Source organism: Coniophora puteana (assembly GCF_000271625.1).
Source record: "Coniophora puteana RWD-64-598 SS2 unplaced genomic scaffold CONPUscaffold_10, whole genome shotgun sequence".
Taxonomy (NCBI): domain Eukaryota; kingdom Fungi; phylum Basidiomycota; class Agaricomycetes; order Boletales; family Coniophoraceae; genus Coniophora; species Coniophora puteana.
The window spans coordinates 1516908-1536907 of record NW_006913062.1 but is presented as its reverse complement, the minus strand read 5'-3'; the positions used below and the strand labels follow the sequence as shown (position 1 = coordinate 1536907).

The window sequence follows — 20000 nt, the reverse complement described above, 5'->3', positions numbered from 1 at the left end:
GGAGAGCACGACGCTCTCCCCCCTCGCAACCGCAAGAAAACAGAGCGAGCCCAGTGGGAAGGTAAGACTACGAGCTTTCTGAACTGAATCCACTTGACTAAGAACATGGCAGATGATGAGCGTCAACGCCAGGAGACTCGTCGTCAGGAAAAAGTCGCAGCCCAAAGCGAGCAGCGATCCTCTGCAAGGGTGTCATCTGTCGGCACACTTAGTACGTTCTCCCAATAAATAGATACGAGCATGCAACCTAACTTGTTTGGTGTAGATAACCAGCTGCGTGCAAGTAGCGTGAGTGGTATCTTTGACATACCAATAAAATTTCACTGATTATCTTATACGATATATTTGCATAGTTTAAAAGCCAGGACATTCACTTGCCGAAGAAAAGTGCCACTAGCACCTGTGCACCTGCTGCCCCTTACAATCTCACAGCTCGCACTAGCCGGTTCCCATCACCGCCGCCGCTGCATGTAAGTGACCCTTATGATTATCCAGAGTGCTATACTAACGTTATACTCAGCATATTGGTCAAGGCAATGCAATGCCTTGTACAACCACCCTACACCGACACCCGGCCACCCAAGACGTTGACTCTGACATGGATGCGGCCGACTACTCCGATGTTGAGGGTGGCCGAGATGAACCTCTTGCTCATGATGGTGCACGAACCTCTGCAGTGGGTACGTTGGCTCTGTGTTCACCTTGACTCTGTGCTATCTAATTCTGTTCACAAGGCGTAAAACGTGGATTGAGAGTTGTCATGTCCAACAAAGAAGATGATGTTGATGTCCATCCTCAACGTCGCCGCATGCATGCAGAATTAGGTGAGCAATGTCCCAGCCATGTGTTCTGCCCCCGACACCCGCCCGCTTATCACTGTCATAGTTAACTCTCATGTTGTGCATGCCGCTGCCACTGCTCGTCCATCTGCCACTGCCAGTACTCGTTCTGTGGCTGCACAAGTCCCATTGGCATTGTCACAAGACCCCGAAGAACCCGACAATGGAGCCAACCTATTAGACGATGACAACCCCGACCTCATCCTGCCGAGGAAGGTTCAGAACTTCGACACCAAGAGTACAAACATCTCCGACTACATACCACCTGTCAAGACGCTCTTCACGTGGGCTACCTCTCATTTCTTGGCCCTTGCCTTGACACGGGGCATCTGGGCGGATGATCTTGCCCTTACCTCGTGGGCAAAAGAGGCGTGGCTGGCTGCTCGTCATGAGTTTGCGTCAAACATTACTTACGATTATGATATATTGGCCATTGTAAGTACGTTCAGGTGTCTTTGGCGCTTCTTACTAATATTTCTCATTATCTAGATGCGTCGCCGTATATCTATGACCACAGGTGATGCCAAAACTGCGATTGCGGGCCACGTCGACACCTATTACCACTTTGTCGATTCTGACTTCGACACGAGGATCCATGTCGCCAACAAAGCACTTGCCAATCGTCTTGTTGACAGGTTCGGCATGTGTTACGAGGTACGTACTAATGCATTGCCCTGGTCACTATTGTTAATGCTGCATATAGAACATTAACTCGGCAGTGACATACTCCGAGCGCGAGGGGCTCTACGAGCATCCCATCCTCCAAAAAGCACTCAACAGTGCATTCTTCACTAATATCCGCGACACGGGGGTCAAGTATCGGAAGATGTTCAGCCCGCTTTCAACCCCCCTGTTGGCTCTTCTGTGGACTGCGGTGAGTGACTCAATTACATTTCCTGGGCTTTGCTGACTGTATCCTCTTAGATACAGTGCCGGATTGATGAGTGGCGTGTCGACGGCAAGCGCCAGACCATCCAATTCGACCGTCATGAGTACGGCAAGCACCTACAGGCCCACATTGACAACATGGCCAAGTTTGACCGTGTTGCAAAGGACGCCCAATCGGACATTTTCGACGACATCAAGAACAACCTCCTCAGAGGTGCACGGTTCGTATCTCTTTTGCTTTTCCCATCTTGTCTATATTAATATTTGTTCACGTTCAGTGTCCATGCGGGTATTCCTCCCAATTCTGATGAGGACAACGATGGCCCTGCCGCATCCAACCCCCTTGCAGATGCTGAGTTTGCTGCTGCCATTTCACGTCATTGTAGCCGGTCGAGGGCATCAAGTACATTTACAGGGCCCGAGTCTGAAGACAAAGTGTAGTTGATTCTTATATCCAGTAGAATATTTACAATGCCAATGTGATTGTTTCGACCCCCCTCTATTTTAACAATGGTGTGATAATAAGTTGCATTTGTTGCCAATAAGGGGTTATTTGCTTATAAAACTCGAAACAAATTGGCTGATATTGCATGTGTACTAGAGATATTTGCCGGAAATTTGCAGCAAGTGTTGACCCCCCCTTAAAAATCGTAGGTAATTACAGGCCTATGTGGTAATAGATTAACATAGGATTTTACACCCAATCACAGCAATTGTCACGCTCATTTTTTGCTGATGTCGTAGATAGTTGAAATCTTCACGCGATTCCCCTTTGGGCACCCTCCTCTTGCCCGGGACAAACGCGCTGTGCGTCGTCGCGAGCCTGTGCGACCTCGAATTTCTACATCTATCTCACCTAGAGGAAGACAGAGCTGTGGGCCAGATTCAGCCGCGAATGCTGGGGCTGACGTAGAGCTCGTGAGCCCATCCGGTGAATGCTGAAACTGTGAGCACCATCACCTTTGGATCACTTTCCCAAAAGAAACACACCTCTTCTCATAATCCAGACCACGACAACGGCCCATTGGTGAGGCGCAGAGGCAGTTGCTGCGTGGCGTCAAACTTAGCCTGTGGTGAAAGCTTGCCTAGTCGTCAAATAGCTGGGGGAAGTGGATGCTGCATATATGCTCCTCTGATTGACCTTGGCCCATGACCATGACCATCCTAACCCTCATTTTCAGTAGGCTGGCCGCCTTGAGGCCTATTGACGTCACTTTTGCCTCTCTCGCAGTCTGACGACGTAATTTATACAAGAGGTAAGCCCAGCCCACTTCGACCGGCTCCAAACTCTGCTTATAATTGTGAAAGTTGTTCTATTGGCCCGTGGTGCCCTTGCAGTTCAACTCCCGCATCCCTTATGTACACAACGCCAGCTCCATCTTCTCTCTATAACTACGTCACCAAACTCCATATATATCCTACCCAGGATGGGTATGTCACGTTTTATCCATCGCCCATAAAATCTCTCTCACCTCCCTCTTCTTTGTCGCTCTCCTCCTGCTCGTACTGGCGACGTGGAATCTGAAGCCTTGCCGATGGTCCCACCACATCGTGTTCCGGCGCCCCCGATGGCTCTTGCAGTGGAGCTGACTCACGTGGACCCAGATCCACGATCGAGCTGTACGGTTGCACCCACTCATAGCTTGCGGGCTGGGGCGCAGTTGTCTGCATGTCGTGCGAGACGACTGGTGCATCGAAGTTCACGGCGGGCGCTTGGTCGCGGGTGTTGGTGCTTGGCATTGTGTCGTGCGGTTGGGGGTGCCGGGTCGCGTTGGACTGAGTGGCAAAGCGCTTGCCGCAATTGGGGACCAGGCATGTGAAGGCTGTTGGCAAGTTTCAGCCACAAGGAGCTGGGAAGTACAGGAAAGAGAATGGGCTGGCTGGTCCTATGCCTGGTGTGACTCTTTTGGAGTGGTAAAGTGAGCAATGGACAACTCACGTTTAGAACCCGTGTGAGTGTTTATGTGCACTGCAAGACTGCTCGAGTGATCAAACATTTTGCCGCAGCTCGGGCACTGATGTTTCCTTTCCCTTATTACTGTACTTTTTTGACCTTAGGTTCGGTCCCCTGTCCACCCCCCCTCATGAACCGAACTTACGGAGGGTGGACAGTCCCCCAAAAAGTCAGCCTTCGAACTTAGATGGGAGGACACACTGTAAAATGTTGAAAAAATCCCTTAAAATATGCCAATAAAACCAAATAATGCTAAAACTCGAAAATCCTCTAAGCAGCTGCTATATCTTCTGTAAGACTCGGAGCACATCAGGAAGATTGTGACCTTCTGTGTCGACTTTCGCCACCTTGTCAGACTTGTAGCTTGGTTCACCAAGCTACCAGAGGGCCAAGAGTGACAAGTCCACCATCTTGCCGTCTTGTCATCGAGATGCTCGCGCAGAACTATAGTAATATACCGACTTGAGTACTTATGAAAGACAGGTGTAGTATTACTCATCGCCGTACATAAATGAGTGCATATGGTGGTCGGGCCTCCAGGAAGACCAAACACAGCCAGAACATGATCTGTAGGATATCCCTAGTCTAATTCAGCATGGCTGACAAGCTTTGATATACATTGTGTACACACCATCGATGGGGTGCAGAATACGGAGATTAGCCTCAGGAACATATGTGAAGTCTCCATATCACATACTTGAGACAACAGGTTGGATGTCGCAAACTGAGGGACCTTAAACATAATGGGTTTGAACATTGAAATGAAACATATACATGAGGCTGCTATATACCATGTATGCCTTAGTAGTAGTATTCAGGAATGTTACACTACTCATCTCCCATTAATTTATATATAACAATATGTCGTACAAGACCTTTACAGACAGTAACTAAATCATTCCCATAGTAAGGGTACAGCTAAAATAATTTAAAAAAAGACGAGGGCTGGGACCCCTGACACCCTGTAGGGGGCGTGGGATGTCCAAGCTCCCTGGATATTCAGAGCACAGGGGTGTATGGATGGTCTGGATATCCAGGTGTACATGTGGGGAACGTTGCAGGATATCCCGCCACCCGTTGGATAATGTACCCGGATATCCAAATTAGCTGAGAACAGTCCTGCCAGAAATTAGCTCACAAGGGTACTTTTTGGGACGACCTGCCCGGCAGCAAGGATCAATCAAGCAGGCGCAGGATGATCAAGCAGGGTAGGCCCCTTACAGGGACAGAATTTGGGTGGAGAAAACGTGGCTTAAAGGGGTCTTTACCCGGGGTGACTGAAGTGCGCAAGATGCTCAATCGCTGCAAGAGTGCACTTCTAGTGCTACGGCTCTCGTCCACCAACTCTAGCTGGTGGAAAGCCCTACAAGAATACGAGTGGCTCTCTCGCTGCCGCGAGCCGCGCCCGCAGTTGAGCGGCGATGCACGACCTGACCCTCTGATCAGTCAGATGGCAACTCAGCTAGCCTCTTGTCTCGAAGTCTTAGTCATCGAGGATACCCGCGCCCAAAAACTTGCGATACCGATGCATTGGACGGAGACAGCGTCGAGGCTAAGAACACTAGCTCTTAAGGGATGTAGCTTGCCTTCGTGGGGTCCTTCTCCATGCTTCAAGAACCTGACGTTCCTCTCCCTCGACTCGCACAGCCAACCCACTCTCTCAGAGCTTGCTGCCACTTTAAGCAGACTACAACGTCTCCAAACGCTTGTGTTGAGCTGCTTAACCAAGGTTGACTCCGGGCATACACCTTCATCCGCCCATCGCGTAGCTTTGTCTCAACTCTGTGGATTAGTGCTTATTGGTCGTGGCGCCCAGTGCCTCAACTTGTTGAGCCATCTATCTGTACCGACTACAGTCAAGCTCTTCCTGAAATGCTCCCCAGTTGAGGACGGCACCGACCTCTCTGCTGCATTGGCATATTCGTTGGAGAGCCAGTATCGATCCGCTTCTACTCAGTCAGAATCACTACGTTTTCGAACTTCTTGGGGCCTGCACTTGACAGCAGACCAAACACGTGAGCTAACCGCTTTGGCCGTCCCAAGATCAAGACCCGGTCAATTTCTAGATCCTCAGCTTCAACTCATGGTCGAGTTCAACAATAATCAAACTAGGTCTCGCGTTGTCACGTCGATTGTAAGGGGGCTGTGTTTACAGCACATCGAGTTCCTGCAAATTCAAGGACTGGATTTCATTGATCAACGTCACTGGCGTGACATATGGACCGAGCTGCCGTCCTTGAAACTACTTACATGGAACTTCCCGCACTCTCTTGCTTTCTGCTTGTTTTCTATCTCTCTGGTGCCGCTAGGTGGCGAGGACACCGCTGACACCGCACAGAAGAAAATTTACCCGTTACCACAGCTCCAACAGCTATACCTCACGCATATGACGATGCTAAATCTAGACTGGGTGGATCCCAACGCCCAAATCCCCGAACGCGGGTACGCATCTTTCGGGCTACTGTACCATTACGACCTTAAGTTCGTCCCCTGTCCACCCGGGGCTCGAACTGAACTTAGTTAGGGTGGACAGTCCACCCTCGGTCAACCCATCCGAACTTAGAGAGGTGGACAGACGTGCAAACAACAAAATCATACCAAAAATAGAATAAATATACAAATAACACTCATAAATGTTCTCATTAACTGATATCCCTCGTAATGATATTCTCACTTCGGGATAAGGTTGAGAGGATCGTTTGACCTGAAATAGTGCAATATTCAACGTTTTCTGTTCCAGAACACGAACAATGTCCACCAGGCCACCTACCCGTTGAACTTGTTGGGGTGGACAGGCGGAATTTAATTTAATAACTTCCCACGCCACCGTGAACTTAAGGTCGTAATGGTACAGTATTGCGAAGAGTCCTGGCGACACGGGCGGCCAATGGACATGCGCTGCAAAAGTTATCGCTGGCTCACTGCAAAGACCCTCATGATAACCTCGGCATGTTGGTTCAAGATCAAAGTGTGGTGGAGTGGAGGAGGTGAGGCGTATCGAGTAAGTCGTTCGCGAGCTTTGAGAGGCAAAAGGTGTAATAGTTACCACAGCCCGCCCAGTAAACCTTTCCCGTACAAGTACCCCTCCACCCTCCAGCTTTACGCACGTCTTCGCAACTTCACGTCATTCGCTGCAACAGTGTCTCTCCTCTGCTCGGGCCACGACTTACCCCGAGATCTAGATTGTCGGTAATAAGATGTTCACACTGGCGCACAACGCTTGCGGGCAATTCACAATATCCGTTTATTCTGATTTACTATACCGAAGTTTTTCTGTAGGTGGCTAGATTACGTCGTTTTTAGGACCAGCGCATAGGCGACCACAGGAAATACGGTTAAGGTGCTTTGCCCGCTTCCCGAGGTTCCTTCAGGAGGCGTCCTACCTCTTCCCACCGGTCGCTCGTCGCTTTCTGCTGCTTCCGACTGTTATCGAGCTGACGCTGCCAAGGTGACCAGCGGGTCATTATCCGGGAGACATTGGGAAAGATAGAGCGAAGGCGGCTCGCTACACCCTCGGGATCCCCGCACGCGGAGTTGCCCACGGGCAGATACTGGATGTCCCTGTTGGGGGACGGAACTTCATTTGGCACCTCGTCTGCAGCCTGTTCCGCGTCGAACGAGATTCCGAGACCGCGAAGGCGGGGACAGCTCTCGACGAGGGCGTACAGTCCGCGAAATGTGACACGAGGCTTTACGAGCCACCCAGCACAGAAGCGCTGCCGCGAAAAATCATCCAATGCCTGTACATACCATGGGCCCAGTGGGTCCACGGTTAGGTTATCGCCACCGTTAAGCGATAGCTCTTCGAGAGCTGGGAAGGCATGTGCAAGTTCGATGATGTCCAAGTCGTCGAGGGTGATTTCGAGTGGCATGTTTATGGAGAGCACGCGGAGTTGGCGGAAGCTGAAAAGGGGTCGCAGACGCATGATGGTCAAGCACTCTTCAGGAGGATCACGGGGCGCTTTGAGCTCCGGGAGATTGAATTGTACTTTAGTCCAATGAATGTTGACCTTCTCCAGTTCGCGCCGGGAAGGATGTGTAGAAAGCGTGGTGAAGAGTTCCTCGATGGGAGAAGATTCGTCGAGGACAGGCGAGTTAAGGGTTAACTCTACGGGGGAGAGTTGCATTATGGTGACAAACTCGATTGAAAGGTATACGTCCACACATCGTAGGCTGCAGGATGTTAACGAGGGGAAAGCCGTACCGGTCACGCGCGACCGTACACCATCTAGGGAGTCAATTTTATCCAAATCGACTTTTAAGGAGACGAGAGTTTGCATTTGAGCTAGATGGACCAGAGCATCATCTGTCACGCTGTCGAAGACAGCATTGCTCAAGTTGGACCATTGGCAGAGTATCTGAGAGGAGTAATAGGTGCTCCTCGATGCCCCGAAGTCGCGAATGAATTCGTATCCGGAGAAACCTAGGTCTCTAATCTTTGGGCAAGAAACAGGGGCTATGGAAAGAGCGTAGAGTTCTTCATGTTTTGTTGACGTGGAGAGCTCTATACGAAGGCGCTTCAGAGTTGGCGACAGGAAGAGCCCGAGGTACTGAAGGGGAATTGAGTGGTCATTAAACCCTCTCCAGTCAAGAATCTTGAGGTTTGGAAGGAGAGGAAGCATATCGTGTGGCGCTAGCTCTAAATTATAGAAGAAAACCCCGGTGTATGACTTGAAAGGACCAAGTATGCGAACTCGTCTTGCGTACGTTTTGAAGAGGTCCCAATCGGCTCGGACAAGCACCCTGCCCGCACCCTGCAAAAACGCCTCGGCACCTTTGTTTCTCTGATGAATGATTACAGGCTTTATTCTTTTCCGCGACCAAGATCAAGATGTGGGGGGCTCACATGTTCGTTTGCGAGCAGCTAACGACAGGGAGAATGCCATTAGCGAGCCACACCCATGTCGTAGTATAGCGATGACTCACCCACGGGCGATAGCTAATGGACTTTTCTGGTAGGAGCTTCAGAAGAGGATCCGCCGAGGTCAAGTGCTCCCAGAGTGTATCCAACGCGGGCTCCTGAAAGGTGCGACAGGTCCTCGCTAAGCGTGCTAGAGTTGAACGACGCGTAATAGTATGCTCTCCGAATTCTTTGCCTTTTTCATCTTGGAGGCTGCTGAAGATCTTGTGCAGCACTTCGAGATTCGTTAAAACATGGTGCATAGTTTGGAGATGAGCAAAAGGCGATGGTTATATATATGGCCAGAGTCTGAGTGCCTCCTATTCGTGACGCGACGCGTTTTGTTCTTGTGGACCCCGCAAACTCCGACATGACTTGTCGCGCGTCACTCGTCTCTCTGACATGCTTCGGTCCCAGCACCTTCACACCCCAGCTACTAGCTACACACGCAGAAACGTCCGGCCTTCTTTTCAGCGGACATTCCGATTCACAGACCACGTTCTCCCTTCACCAAGATGTAGCTCGACGTCTGCTCCTGCTCATAACACCCAACCGTTTGACATCCTCTTCTTCGGCCGCGACGAGTTTTCGTGTACGGTCTTGTCACAGCTTCATGCTGGTCCGGGTAACCCTACTGCTTTGTATCTTTGAACATAATGATTGACAAATCGTCCTTCCCATAGATGTATGGGAACACATCTCAATCGTGACGAACCCGGACTCGAAGACAGGGAGGAGAGGTTCTATCGTGTCGGTATGTGAGTATCCCCTTTACCTCTGCTACAACCTGTTTAAACATTCTGCCTTATGTAGCACCCTTGAAGCTCCTCGCCGAATCACTGTCGCTGCCTGTGCACACCATCCCGCACTCCAAGCCCGCATTCAGAACGTGGCAGGTATGACCATTGTTCTATTCACCCTCCGTTCGTTGGCCTCACGCGTATTTAGCTTCCGCCACCCTTCTCCAAATACCACACCCTTCCTTCTTCCGATGCCTCCAGTTCATCTACACCCCCGACATCCCCTGCACGGCACCACTTGCTCATCACGGCCTCCTTCGGACGCATCCTCCCCGCTCCCCTCTTACGTGCCTTCGCACCCGGCCGCGCACTGAACGTGCATCCATCGCTTCTCCCGTTGTACCGCGGCGCGTCTCCCATCCAATACACGATCATGAACGGCGACACGCGCGGAGGCGTGTCGATTATCGATATGATGGAGCGTAAGAAGGGCATTGATGCAGGCGGAATCTGGGCCCAGGAGGAAATGGTACGTCGACCCCACCCTTCTCCAGTTATGGCCGACTGCTGATCATGCTCAAAGGACGTGCGTCCAGAGTCAACATTCCCCACTCTGCGCGACGACCTCGCTGAGCGGGGCGGCAAGCTGCTCGTCGATGTTCTTAGGCACATGCTAGCTGGAACCGTACGCCTTTCGTCTGCTCATCCATCTCCTTAACCTTAGAACTCATTCTAGGCCAAATCTACCCCACAAGACCCAGTGACCTCCGCCTCCTCCCCACGCGCACCAAGCATAACAGCACAAGACGCGCTCGTCGACTTCTCTCTCATGTCGTGCGACCAGATCATCCGCCTCGACCGTGGCATATCACACCAGAAGCCGCTGACAGTGTACACGCCCTCTGGGCTATCTTTACAGCTCTCGGGGCTATGCCGACACGACTCTGACAGGGGTATTCTGGAGATTTCGCCTTTGCCCGGTGTCGCCGCTTACGACCCGCACTCGCGCAGCGTGCTCGTGCGCTGCGCGGATGGCGCCGTTCTGGGGATTGACATGCTCCAGGAGCAAAATCGCCGCGCGGTCCCGGCCAAGGTGTGGTGGAATGGCGTGCGAGGACGGGAGACAGATTTTGTCGACGGTAGTGTGCGGCTGAGCCCAGCCCCAACTTCGAGGAGAGATTGCAGTATATCGTACGGTCAAGCAAAGGACTGACTTAATATTGTTGACGACATAGTGGGAACCGGTGTTCCTGTCATTGAGCACATTTCACTGACTGTTTCTCGAATGTACTGTGTACTATGTTCTCTCTCTTAGCACTATTACCTTCAGAGGCATTGCAGTGGAAGAAGGCTAGTCACGCACTGAGCAATTACACACGGGCACTAAGAGACCAGAATTGAACGGACGCGTTTTTACCGCGAAACCTCGAGTGCATATTATAGACGTATGCAAGACGTAATGTGATCATGATCTCCGTTTGAAAGCTATATGCTCCTACTAGTTTGCGTGCGCACTGTATCCTGGCGGTCCACGACGGTGTTCTAAGATTGGACATGGCGGTCTTTAAATGGCTCCGCAAGAATGTAGTCACGAGCAAGATATTATAGTAGTACTAGTACGCATCACGCTTCCTCCTCCTCCCTTGGCCTCATCGATCTTAATCGATCATCTGGCGTACTCAGAGTCAATCTTCTCGGGTCAAACGTCTTGCTACTATGATCCAGGAAATTGTCTCCTTCCTGAAGCGATACCTCACCAAATACTCTACAGCTCTCGGCGGGCTGATCAGAAAACAACTGGCGTTAATCTTCTTCTTGTCCCGTATCAAAGGCGCACCACGAGAGCCGCAAAGCGATGCACCAGCATCAGTTTCGGAGAGCCAGGGCACTGTAGCTGCTATGGCACTTCCTGGTCCATCCCAGGCTGAAAGGTAGGCTTTGAGAGACCACTGAGCTGCCAGCTTTCCATCTAACGAGTTCATGTATCTGGCGGGAACGGATCATTTTTGTCTCAATCGCCAAGGCGTTCAAGCCCACGCTCCCAGGCGGGAACTAACCTGAGTGACCGAAGACGGCCACATGGTAGTAATAGCGCTGATCGGTCCTCGCTTCACAGAGAACCAGATGTCGCTGGACCCGATGATGGATCCGTTGGATATGATGTTCCTGTCACTCCTATGTTACCCATCGAACTTCAGCGATATAATCGAAACAACAGCCTTAGGTATGATCTCTCACTATTGTAGGCCAGTAAATGTATCTCAACGAGAATAGCTACGAGGACGCACCTAATATGCTGGCTTCTCGCTGGAGACGGTATCTTCGACCGCCTTTCCGGTATTTCCATGTTCGTCAATGCTGCTTTGCTCGGACTTAATTTATTCATTGTAAGTTCGAACTCGGACAACACAATCCCAACAGCAACAGCGTTTTTTCCTGACCACGACTCGGAATCAGCGTATCAAAGCGAGCCAGAGTACGTACATGAATATTGACGCAGGTGTGTTCGGCTAATTCGTTGCAAGGAACCCTATCCCAAATGGCTGGCAGATGGTTCATCATCCCGAAGGTGCAATATTTTACTACCATCAGGAAATGGTGAGAGGGAACGTTACTATTGGATGCCCTGTTATGAAAAGAGATGTACCTTTCAGAGGGTTTTTACGGACGTTAACATATGTGATGAACACATTCAAGAAGACGTAGAATGGTATGCGGAATATCTTTACGAGAAACTCGAGGAGGTTCTTGGTGTTAGTAAGCATTTGGACAAACGGCAAAGGGACGCTTTAGAGCAACACTCCGTGCTCGTGATTGAGCCCCAGGTGGAAAGTATACAAGATGACATCAGGGTTATCATTCGATACTATTTCGTCAATCACGAAGGACAAAGCATTTTTTGGTTACACGAGGTTAACTTTACGCTGTTTAACCTCGAGGGCGTCTCACATATGTCCCACAAGAGTTGGTGCACTATCTATATCGTTTCAAAGCTAGCTAAAATACGTCCCAGAATTTGGTATCGCAGCGCATTACTGGTATGTATCACGCCGTGATCAGTAGCTGAGTCAAAACAGGTCTTAATGGCTATGTTCCATAGGAAGCATTGTATGATGTATCCCGTAGGTTGCGTGGTTAACAACGAACTCTTGGATGGTATCAAGAATATCATACTTTACGCCAAGTGCAGTGAGTTTCATCGTTTTTGGGTGAAGTCCACCATTGAACAATGAAAATAAAAACAAGATTATACCTCGGCAAACACTGCGGGACACCTCATCAGCATTAGCGAAGTGGACACGTATTTGTCTGTAGTTGCTAATCTTCAAGGTACGGCATGGCTTATTCATTCTTTGACATTGGCGGCATAAATTGTCCCCCTAGATATGACTACGAGGGGAATGCATGCCGTATGTGTAGTCGGTGAGTATGCCATTGACCATATATGTTAGAGGCTATCCTCAACTCCAACAATCGGCTTAAATCTCAAGGCCGTATCATGCATAATATTAGTAAGTTGTGAGTTGTCATGTAGTAATTGGCCGAAATGACAATATGTGATCAGCATACAACCAGTTTATGAACTTTTATGGGCAAAGTAATGCACGACTCCACGATGAAGATGTCTACTGGTGGATTTCAGGCTGGGACTATTCTCCGTCGTTGTGGATGACATTCGTGTCATGGCTTCTATTCCGTGCGCCAAAGGCCTATGTCACCACCCTCCACGACATCTATTTGGACAAGATAGCCAATAGGTACACATGGAACGAGTTCATTGTACATCTGAATATGCAACTTCAGGACTTCAACCTTCTTGTAAGTAGCGATGTACCCTCCCAAGTATCCAGTGACAGTGACATATTGGTTCTTGAAGGCAACGGTATTATTAAATGCTAATGTCGGATTTCTTGCAATTCAAAGTGTGGACAACGGCAACAATGGACAAAGGTCGTTCACGCAAATAGCGAGCTATTGGTCGTTATCAGCAAGCGTTGGGAGTATCTTACTTGGTACATTTCTTGTCCGTTTTCACCAAAGCGAGGGCCATAAGGATGTTGCAGCGGTGGTGAGTTATCTCGATGAGTTACTCAATAGGCACTGAGCATTCACTATTCTCAGGCCACATTTTTGAAGAAGATTCATTCTCATAAACGCGGTTTGGAACAGTTAGCCATAGTTTATAGTCTGCCTTATGCTCTTCTGATGTGGAGGTAAGCACCTGTGTTGATGCAACGGAACGTGCCTAATGTATGGCATCGCTTACGCGGCTCAGCCTCGTCTTCTTCTCCGTTGCTTTTATCACCGAGGCATATCAAACGGGCGACCGATCCGACATAATCTCTTTGGGAGTGATAGTTACGGTCACGCTCTACCTCGTTTTCTATGGAACTTTCTCCATTCTCTACGGCTCACACAATACGAGAGTCGTGGGCCTCAGATTACTGCAAGTTCGCCTAAAACTTGCTCCTTCTACCTGGGCTAGCAAGCTTTCTTCTTTGAGTTCTCCTTTCCGCTCTACGTGGGCGAAACTTTTTGCTAAAGTAGAAGTGGCACACAGAGCGTCTGAGAGGGCTCCCGCTGTGTCAATTACAAGTGACATCCAACTAGACGACCTGGAAGCCCCAACTCAGCGACCTGAAGCTTTTACCATTGAGGAGGTGTCATGGGGTATCGCTGTCGTACCTCGAGATTAACTTATGTATCGGGTAGTGTGATTCCTCGAGCTTGTAGTGTAAATTAAAATCTATTACTCTTCAACCTGTCGGCATGATAGAACATCTATATTTTGACAGTATTGCTTAGCTGGTGTTATCATTTAGCGGAACATGCCATTTCACAGATGTGTATTACCACCTGAGGCGATTTTACGTGTTTCTAGTGCCGCATCCTACTACAATGTTTTTGTTTAGTTTTGATAGTATATATTCTAACAGCAGAAATTGAGACGAAACACCGACTATGAAGGAGTGGAAAGTGCTATGAATCACAATTATTCATAAATAGTTATGGATATGATGGCAGGCCATGAGTCCTCGGAGATGTCGATGAATCATCACTCTCTAAGAGAAGGAGTGTGCCGTTCTTGTGATAATACCATTGCATCACTAGCTGAAGAAATAGCTGATACGAGTACCGCTCGCGTCTCTCTCATACCAGGAATACATATGTGCGCAAGATAGCATCGAAGCGACCTTTGCGCCGGCCTAGGTCGAACTTTCAGGCAGCAATCTCGCGCGCCACATCGGCATTCGACTGATTGCTCTGAATGTGTCGAGTCGCTCGCGCAGTTCCGTCTAATTTCCGGGCCGGATGACGCGGTCATCTGCCGGGCCGCACCTCTAGGCGTAGCAAGACACATGAACCCAAGGTGAATCAGATTCACCCCTGCGTCAAGATCGCCGAGGGTGATAACCTCGAAGGAGAGAAACGAAGCATTTAATATGCTGTGTAGATGTGTCTGATGAAGAGTACAAGCACTCGGAGAGCCACATACGTTGTCCACCTGAGGTGTATTCATTCAGGATGACCAGCTAACACATTTGATTCCCGTTACCGCTAGAGGTAACTGGGTTAGAGGGGCTTGCTAACGGCACGACAGATGGCTGGTCGATTGAAAAATTGAACGAGGTCATGTGACCTAACATGGTACAGCCTCTGGTCTTGTTTTGTGAGACATTTCCAAGACATTTCTCTTGTTATGGCGTCTTCGCGCTCGCACTGAACAACTACTGAACGTCATCTACGGCATAGTGTACAATCTCATTTTCCTATCTCCTGTCCTCAACCACCATGTTAGTTTTCGTTAATGGGACTGCAGCCTCTGCAGCTGACATCAGTAAAACCGCAAATTTCTTGCCAGCCTTGTCACCTTGTGGCAAGGTGACAAGGCGTCATGAAACATAAAACCCAACATTGAATTGTAAAAACAACCTGATACGTACTATTCGGATATTCTCAAGCTTCAGATGATGTTTCAGGTCCGGAATATGGTCTAGGAATACCGAACGAAGTAAATTTCTTTGCCTTGTAGGCACTTGTCCGTGTAAACTCCGCTCCTCCGAAGCGACCTTGCCGCGCCAATAGACTTGCCTTGCCGATTTCGGCGTTACGGTCAAATTGTTGCCTTGTGCAGGGTTGCACAACCTTGTACAAGGCGCGACAAGCATTTTTCATCTTTACTGATGGACTCAGACCCATCCCTCTTTCAAAGTGTCATATCGAGTAATCTTGCGACATACTTAAGGATCGAGATAGTGCCTGTCGGCGCCATTTTGTGCGACAATGCTATTGATTTATCCGCAAACACCCTGCGTAGCAACACTGCCCCGTAAGTCATTTCGGATGTGGCGAGCCTTCACTTGCTTGCAGTTTTCAACGGATGGCAACTTGAATGCTTCAGAAGGTGACCTGCGCACCCAGATAATTTTTACACAACCCATTATTGTTCTTGAGTGAGTGTATCTTAGCAACGTTTTGTCATGTCAACTTTTGAATGTGCATGCAGGGGAGTCGGCGTTGATTGATTCAAATTTCACGCCCATGTGTGGCGTCTTCGGTTCTCAACAGCTGTCTAGGTTTTAATTCATAGGGATGTGTAAGATAGTAGATTCGGTATGGTTTAAATGTCTTGGTCCTTGTATTTAAATTTTAGTTTATTCAGCCTTCTTCGCTACGATGTACGTGTTCTGTTGGTGGCCGCGCCAGTGACTGGTGAACATTGTATGCCGTGACTTCAGACTCAACTCGCGTCCAAAGTTATGGAAAATATGCCTTGTCCACAGTTCATGGCCATAGAGAGCCTGAGCGCCATGATTTGATACTTATACCTCATTAATTCATTGGCCGGTTTGAAAAAATCCGCGGTAACGGGCTTTGCCGTGCACTGGAGTGCGGCGTTACCCAATAATAATCCTTGTATGGACTCAAGTGATCCTGAATTGGAATGCTACAGATCGTAATCAAGGGTCTACTAGCATGCAGACTGCATTCTCTTCAACATAATACCAGCGTAGGACTTTTCGTAAGCTGGTATACAGGGGTCCTTCGCTCGGAATAATTGAAACTCATAAAAAGACACATGCAAACTGTCTACGAAGTGTGGTATGCGCAAGAAAAAGTAGTCCGATCAACGATGTCCTCGGGTATACTGTAATTACTCCTCTCCTATACTGACCTTCCGTTGTCCACTGCCCTATCAGCAGCAGTGGTTGGCCAACTGAACCTTATATTCAATTCTGATTTTACTGCGCTCTTGAAGCCACCGCGGAGGCTGCATACGCGCGCCAAGCGTAGACAAAGTCGAGTGAGGTAGTCGGAGTCATCTGCTGCCGCAAGATGGGTCACGCAGATGCCCCACATGACGATGACGAACGTAATGCCAAGGAAGACGGCATTCGCTGAGCGCGAGCGAATGTCCCCAGGCTGACACCACTCTATTGAGAACGCTCCAAGGAAGAGCACGATTCTGTGCGATGTCCAGCATCGGTGCGCTTGTTAGGATAACGTAACAATATCACAAGAGAAGAGAAGGATAAAGGACGCACCCCCACATCAATAGAGCGTACGGAAGGCTGTATATCACAGCGAGCTTCTCCAGTCCATGTTTCTCGGCGCTCATACGGCTTAAGAACTTTGCCTAGATGACATCGTGATCCGTCAGCGGGAAAGTAACACGGGAAGCCGATCACTAACCGCGCGAGACGTCATCTCGTCATCGACGTGGTTGAGCGCCTGATGATAACGAACGAGAAATGTACCGAGAACTATAGAGCCGATGCTCGCGATAAGTGACCAGTAGCTTGCAATTTGCGTCATCGATCGCCCGCCTCCATTGTCGACCGACTGGATAGCGAGAAAGCCAACGTTCGCGTTTAGCAACACGGTTGCCTTGATATCGCACACCCCATTTGATTCAATGTTTGGCGGAGAAAGAGCGGGCCAACTCACCAACAAGTTGAATTCCTGCAGCTCAGAGTTGATCCTGGCGCTGAACGTGTTCCATGTCTGCTTGCTGGAGATTCCGTCGGCGAAGATCTTGTGGAGGTATCTCACGTAGTACGTGTTCGGCGCGCGAAAAAGTAGCCATGAACCAAGCGCCATGCCGAGGGATTGTTCATAATGCCAGCCGGAAGAGGCATGACTCGAACAACGTCGTGCTTCTTGTTGACCGTAATGATTTAGGAAATGGTCGGAGGCTGCTCGGATCGGTGGTAAGTCGATTAATCTTCTGGCGGAGCGGGACACGCACTGATGGTATACATGATGCGGCCTTTGACAGAAGTGAGCACGTCGCGGAAAGAAGATAGAAGGAGGTTCTAACCGACGGTGGAAGTAACGTGCGAAGATTGGCTAGACCTTCCTAGTACTATTGGGCGGATGTACCGTCAATATTGAGGGCAGTGCATAAATCATAGAAATCATATACCTTTCAGATTACCTAGGATACTCAGGTAAACGTCCATAGTGTCGGATCCAATCTTCGTTAGAGAGGGGCCCGAGGAGATACGGTCTGATTATCATGATGAGTGTATGCCAAGGTAGCAGTCTTAGAAGGATTACCGCAGTGCGCGTGAAGCAAAACGTTCATAGCCTCGTCTAGTGTGTTGCAATCGATGGTAAGCGCTTCAGGAAACAATTCGCAGTGTTTCCTGATAGCGTCGATGGTGTTAGATGATGAGACACAATGGAGACAATAAACTGGACATGCCAAAACTGCGCTGCGATAGCATGCTCTGAGAGGGCGACGATCAGGCAGCGAAGAAAACAAGAATTATTGTCCTCACTCTTATGTGACATTCGAGCCACGCCAGCACAACCCTCCAGTATCGATGAGGCATCATGGTCGCTCAGCCAGAAGATACATCGTGTTCTTGTGTTGACGAAGTAATAGCAACCAATCACCTGACCTTCCCTGCCGATCTTCGGCTCAATGACGAGCTGACACTCGTTCAAAATCACCGTGCTTTCTGCTGTCGACTCAAGAGCATCCATGAGCATCCTCCACAAATGGTGTGAATACCACAAAATATCTTCGTGAACGCCCCCCAGGCAGATGTCGACATCTGTGAGTGTCCTCTGAAGGTACTATCAACACCCATAAATCATTACCGAAACCGCGGCTTACCGTCTCGGGATTAAAGTAGTACGGACTTCCTTGGGGGTGGATGCATAGCTTCCAGCCCGAAGGAATAGGGGTCCTGATGAGCCGATGTAAGCCTGTGAACGCCGACCAGAAGAAGGAGAGACTACGACCTTGGCATTGCACCGGCTGCTCCCCCGGCGTACTCTGACTCGTGGTTGGGATATTCTAGTGTGAGGCGTGGGATGCAATGGTCCACGGCGTGTTCTTCGCTGCAGGCGGGGATCAAGTTATCAGACAAGGCACATCCGAATGTGGTTACGACGAATCCAAATAGACCGTGATGAACGTGTACGCACCGAACCTCCCGACCATAACGGTCCACTTCATTTGCAGACATTGGCCATAATGAAACATGCACTCCCCTTGCTTCGGTTGGGCCCAGACTTTCGGTTTCGGGGGTAAGATAGCCCGGCTCCGCCGTAAGGCCGTACGGACTCGCGAGTCCCGCCAGGCATCCTGGACCCTCCGTATTGCTACTCAAGGTGGCCTGAGCAAACGTCATGTAGGCGTCGACGACGAGGGGGGTCCCATCGAAATGACGGTAGAGGTTTCGATCGTTTGTCACACCACGGACGTCCATGCACGGTTGACGCAGTGTGCGCGCCTGTGCTGGTTGAAATACCGGGCTTGAACAAGAGCTTGATGCACACGAGGAGCCGCCAACATTGGTGCGAGCCAGTGACTTGACAATCGCAAGCGGCGGAGGTGCGATGACGTGCAGACCCTTCTGTTGCGAGCACCCGCACAGAGCCGCGCCGCAATCGACAGAGGGCTGGGCGCAAGGTGTTGGCTGCCACAATGAAAACCACGGTGCCGTCTCTCCGCTAAGAGCAGCAAAATTAGGAACTATGAGGACGACAGCTGTACCTGGCTGGGCGTATACAGGCACACTCACCCTCGGTATGGATCAATATCCTGAAAAGTTGAAATGCCAAGGTCAATCACGTATGACCCTTTAATTGGACAACAAACCTTGCAATGACGTTGCTTTAGTGGGCGCGCATCGGTCATGAATCGGCGGATGGTGTCAAACAGTTGAAACACGAGGTCTACTCGTACATGACGCAAAAGCTTGAGCAAGCTTTGAGAGATGCGATGAAGAAGGAGGTCTGTGCCCAACATGCTCTCGCTCGAATAGACCGATAAATGTCAGGTGAAGAGCCAAAGACGAGGATTTGCAAGCCACGCAAGGTGACCCTTGTGCCGTCCTAATATATACATTGGCACCATAACGGCGATGATTTCTTTTGCGCATATCTCAACCTGTTTGGCGCCAACATATTTTTGGAACATATTCAATGAGGAGAAGTGAATCTTACATTAGTGTCTACTCGAGCGTTGGGTAATTCCACCCGCTACATCACGCCACCTATACGACAATAAAACTTGCTTATCCTGCCATTACCATGTCAGCAACTGTAGTATAGCCCAACGAGAGACATGCTTGCCAATGGTCAAGGTTTTGTAACCGCGAATGATGCGATCCGGATCCGTCGAGCCGGCGGTATCCGAATCTTCTTATCAGGGTCAACTC

General features: G+C 49.6%; 7 protein-coding genes across 7 annotated transcripts; 4 read left to right on the top strand and 3 right to left on the bottom strand.

The window, feature by feature from the left end:
• Nucleotides 1-1001: 1001 nt before the first annotated feature.
• Nucleotides 1002-2168, top strand: CONPUDRAFT_145768 (uncharacterized protein; the record flags this gene model as incomplete). Its single annotated transcript, XM_007773418.1, has 5 exons — nucleotides 1002-1274; nucleotides 1329-1493; nucleotides 1543-1713; nucleotides 1764-1948; nucleotides 2006-2168. Exons 2-5 carry the CDS (start codon nucleotides 1329-1331, stop codon nucleotides 2166-2168), a joined length of 684 nt encoding a protein of 227 aa, XP_007771608.1. The 5' UTR covers nucleotides 1002-1274.
• Nucleotides 2169-2612: 444 nt separating this feature from the next.
• Nucleotides 2613-3467, bottom strand: CONPUDRAFT_75234 (uncharacterized protein; the record flags this gene model as incomplete). The annotated part of the gene is made up of 3 exons (XM_007772988.1): nucleotides 2613-2671; nucleotides 2718-2774; nucleotides 3200-3467. 3 exons carry the CDS (start codon nucleotides 3465-3467, stop codon nucleotides 2613-2615), a joined length of 384 nt encoding a protein of 127 aa, XP_007771178.1.
• A 1505-nt stretch (nucleotides 3468-4972) lies between these two features.
• Nucleotides 4973-6686, top strand: CONPUDRAFT_75233 (uncharacterized protein; the record flags this gene model as incomplete). The annotated part of the gene is made up of 2 exons (XM_007772987.1): nucleotides 4973-6123; nucleotides 6644-6686. The coding sequence occupies 2 exons, from the start codon at nucleotides 4973-4975 to the stop codon at nucleotides 6684-6686; spliced, it is 1194 nt and encodes a 397-aa protein (XP_007771177.1).
• A 104-nt stretch (nucleotides 6687-6790) lies between these two features.
• Nucleotides 6791-8844, bottom strand: CONPUDRAFT_167580 (uncharacterized protein; the record flags this gene model as incomplete). Its single annotated transcript, XM_007773417.1, has 3 exons — nucleotides 6791-8465; nucleotides 8528-8545; nucleotides 8608-8844. 3 exons carry the CDS (start codon nucleotides 8842-8844, stop codon nucleotides 7017-7019), a joined length of 1704 nt encoding a protein of 567 aa, XP_007771607.1. The 3' UTR covers nucleotides 6791-7016.
• Nucleotides 8845-8983: 139 nt separating this feature from the next.
• On the top strand, nucleotides 8984-10576 carry CONPUDRAFT_128282 (Formyltransferase; the record flags this gene model as incomplete). Its single annotated transcript, XM_007773416.1, has 6 exons — nucleotides 8984-9206; nucleotides 9265-9339; nucleotides 9395-9477; nucleotides 9530-9850; nucleotides 9905-10006; nucleotides 10058-10576. The coding sequence occupies 6 exons, from the start codon at nucleotides 8984-8986 to the stop codon at nucleotides 10532-10534; spliced, it is 1281 nt and encodes a 426-aa protein (XP_007771606.1). The 3' UTR covers nucleotides 10535-10576.
• A 461-nt stretch (nucleotides 10577-11037) lies between these two features.
• Nucleotides 11038-14018, top strand: CONPUDRAFT_145765 (uncharacterized protein; the record flags this gene model as incomplete). Its single annotated transcript, XM_007773415.1, has 15 exons — nucleotides 11038-11252; nucleotides 11438-11545; nucleotides 11596-11658; nucleotides 11714-11797; nucleotides 11847-11919; nucleotides 11976-12285; nucleotides 12335-12359; nucleotides 12448-12510; nucleotides 12568-12651; nucleotides 12706-12744; nucleotides 12774-12833; nucleotides 12887-13140; nucleotides 13199-13390; nucleotides 13444-13535; nucleotides 13598-14018. The coding sequence occupies exons 6-15, from the start codon at nucleotides 12163-12165 to the stop codon at nucleotides 14016-14018; spliced, it is 1353 nt and encodes a 450-aa protein (XP_007771605.1). The 5' UTR covers nucleotides 11038-11252; nucleotides 11438-11545; nucleotides 11596-11658; nucleotides 11714-11797; nucleotides 11847-11919; nucleotides 11976-12162.
• Nucleotides 14019-16488: 2470 nt separating this feature from the next.
• On the bottom strand, nucleotides 16489-19588 carry CONPUDRAFT_145764 (uncharacterized protein; the record flags this gene model as incomplete). Its single annotated transcript, XM_007773414.1, has 15 exons — nucleotides 16489-16789; nucleotides 16869-16960; nucleotides 17017-17211; nucleotides 17272-17519; nucleotides 17573-17593; nucleotides 17645-17689; nucleotides 17750-17833; nucleotides 17884-17972; nucleotides 18032-18056; nucleotides 18108-18399; nucleotides 18449-18521; nucleotides 18610-18675; nucleotides 18763-19290; nucleotides 19362-19381; nucleotides 19439-19588. The coding sequence occupies 15 exons, from the start codon at nucleotides 19586-19588 to the stop codon at nucleotides 16489-16491; spliced, it is 2229 nt and encodes a 742-aa protein (XP_007771604.1).
• Between the last annotated feature and the right edge of the window lie 412 nt (nucleotides 19589-20000).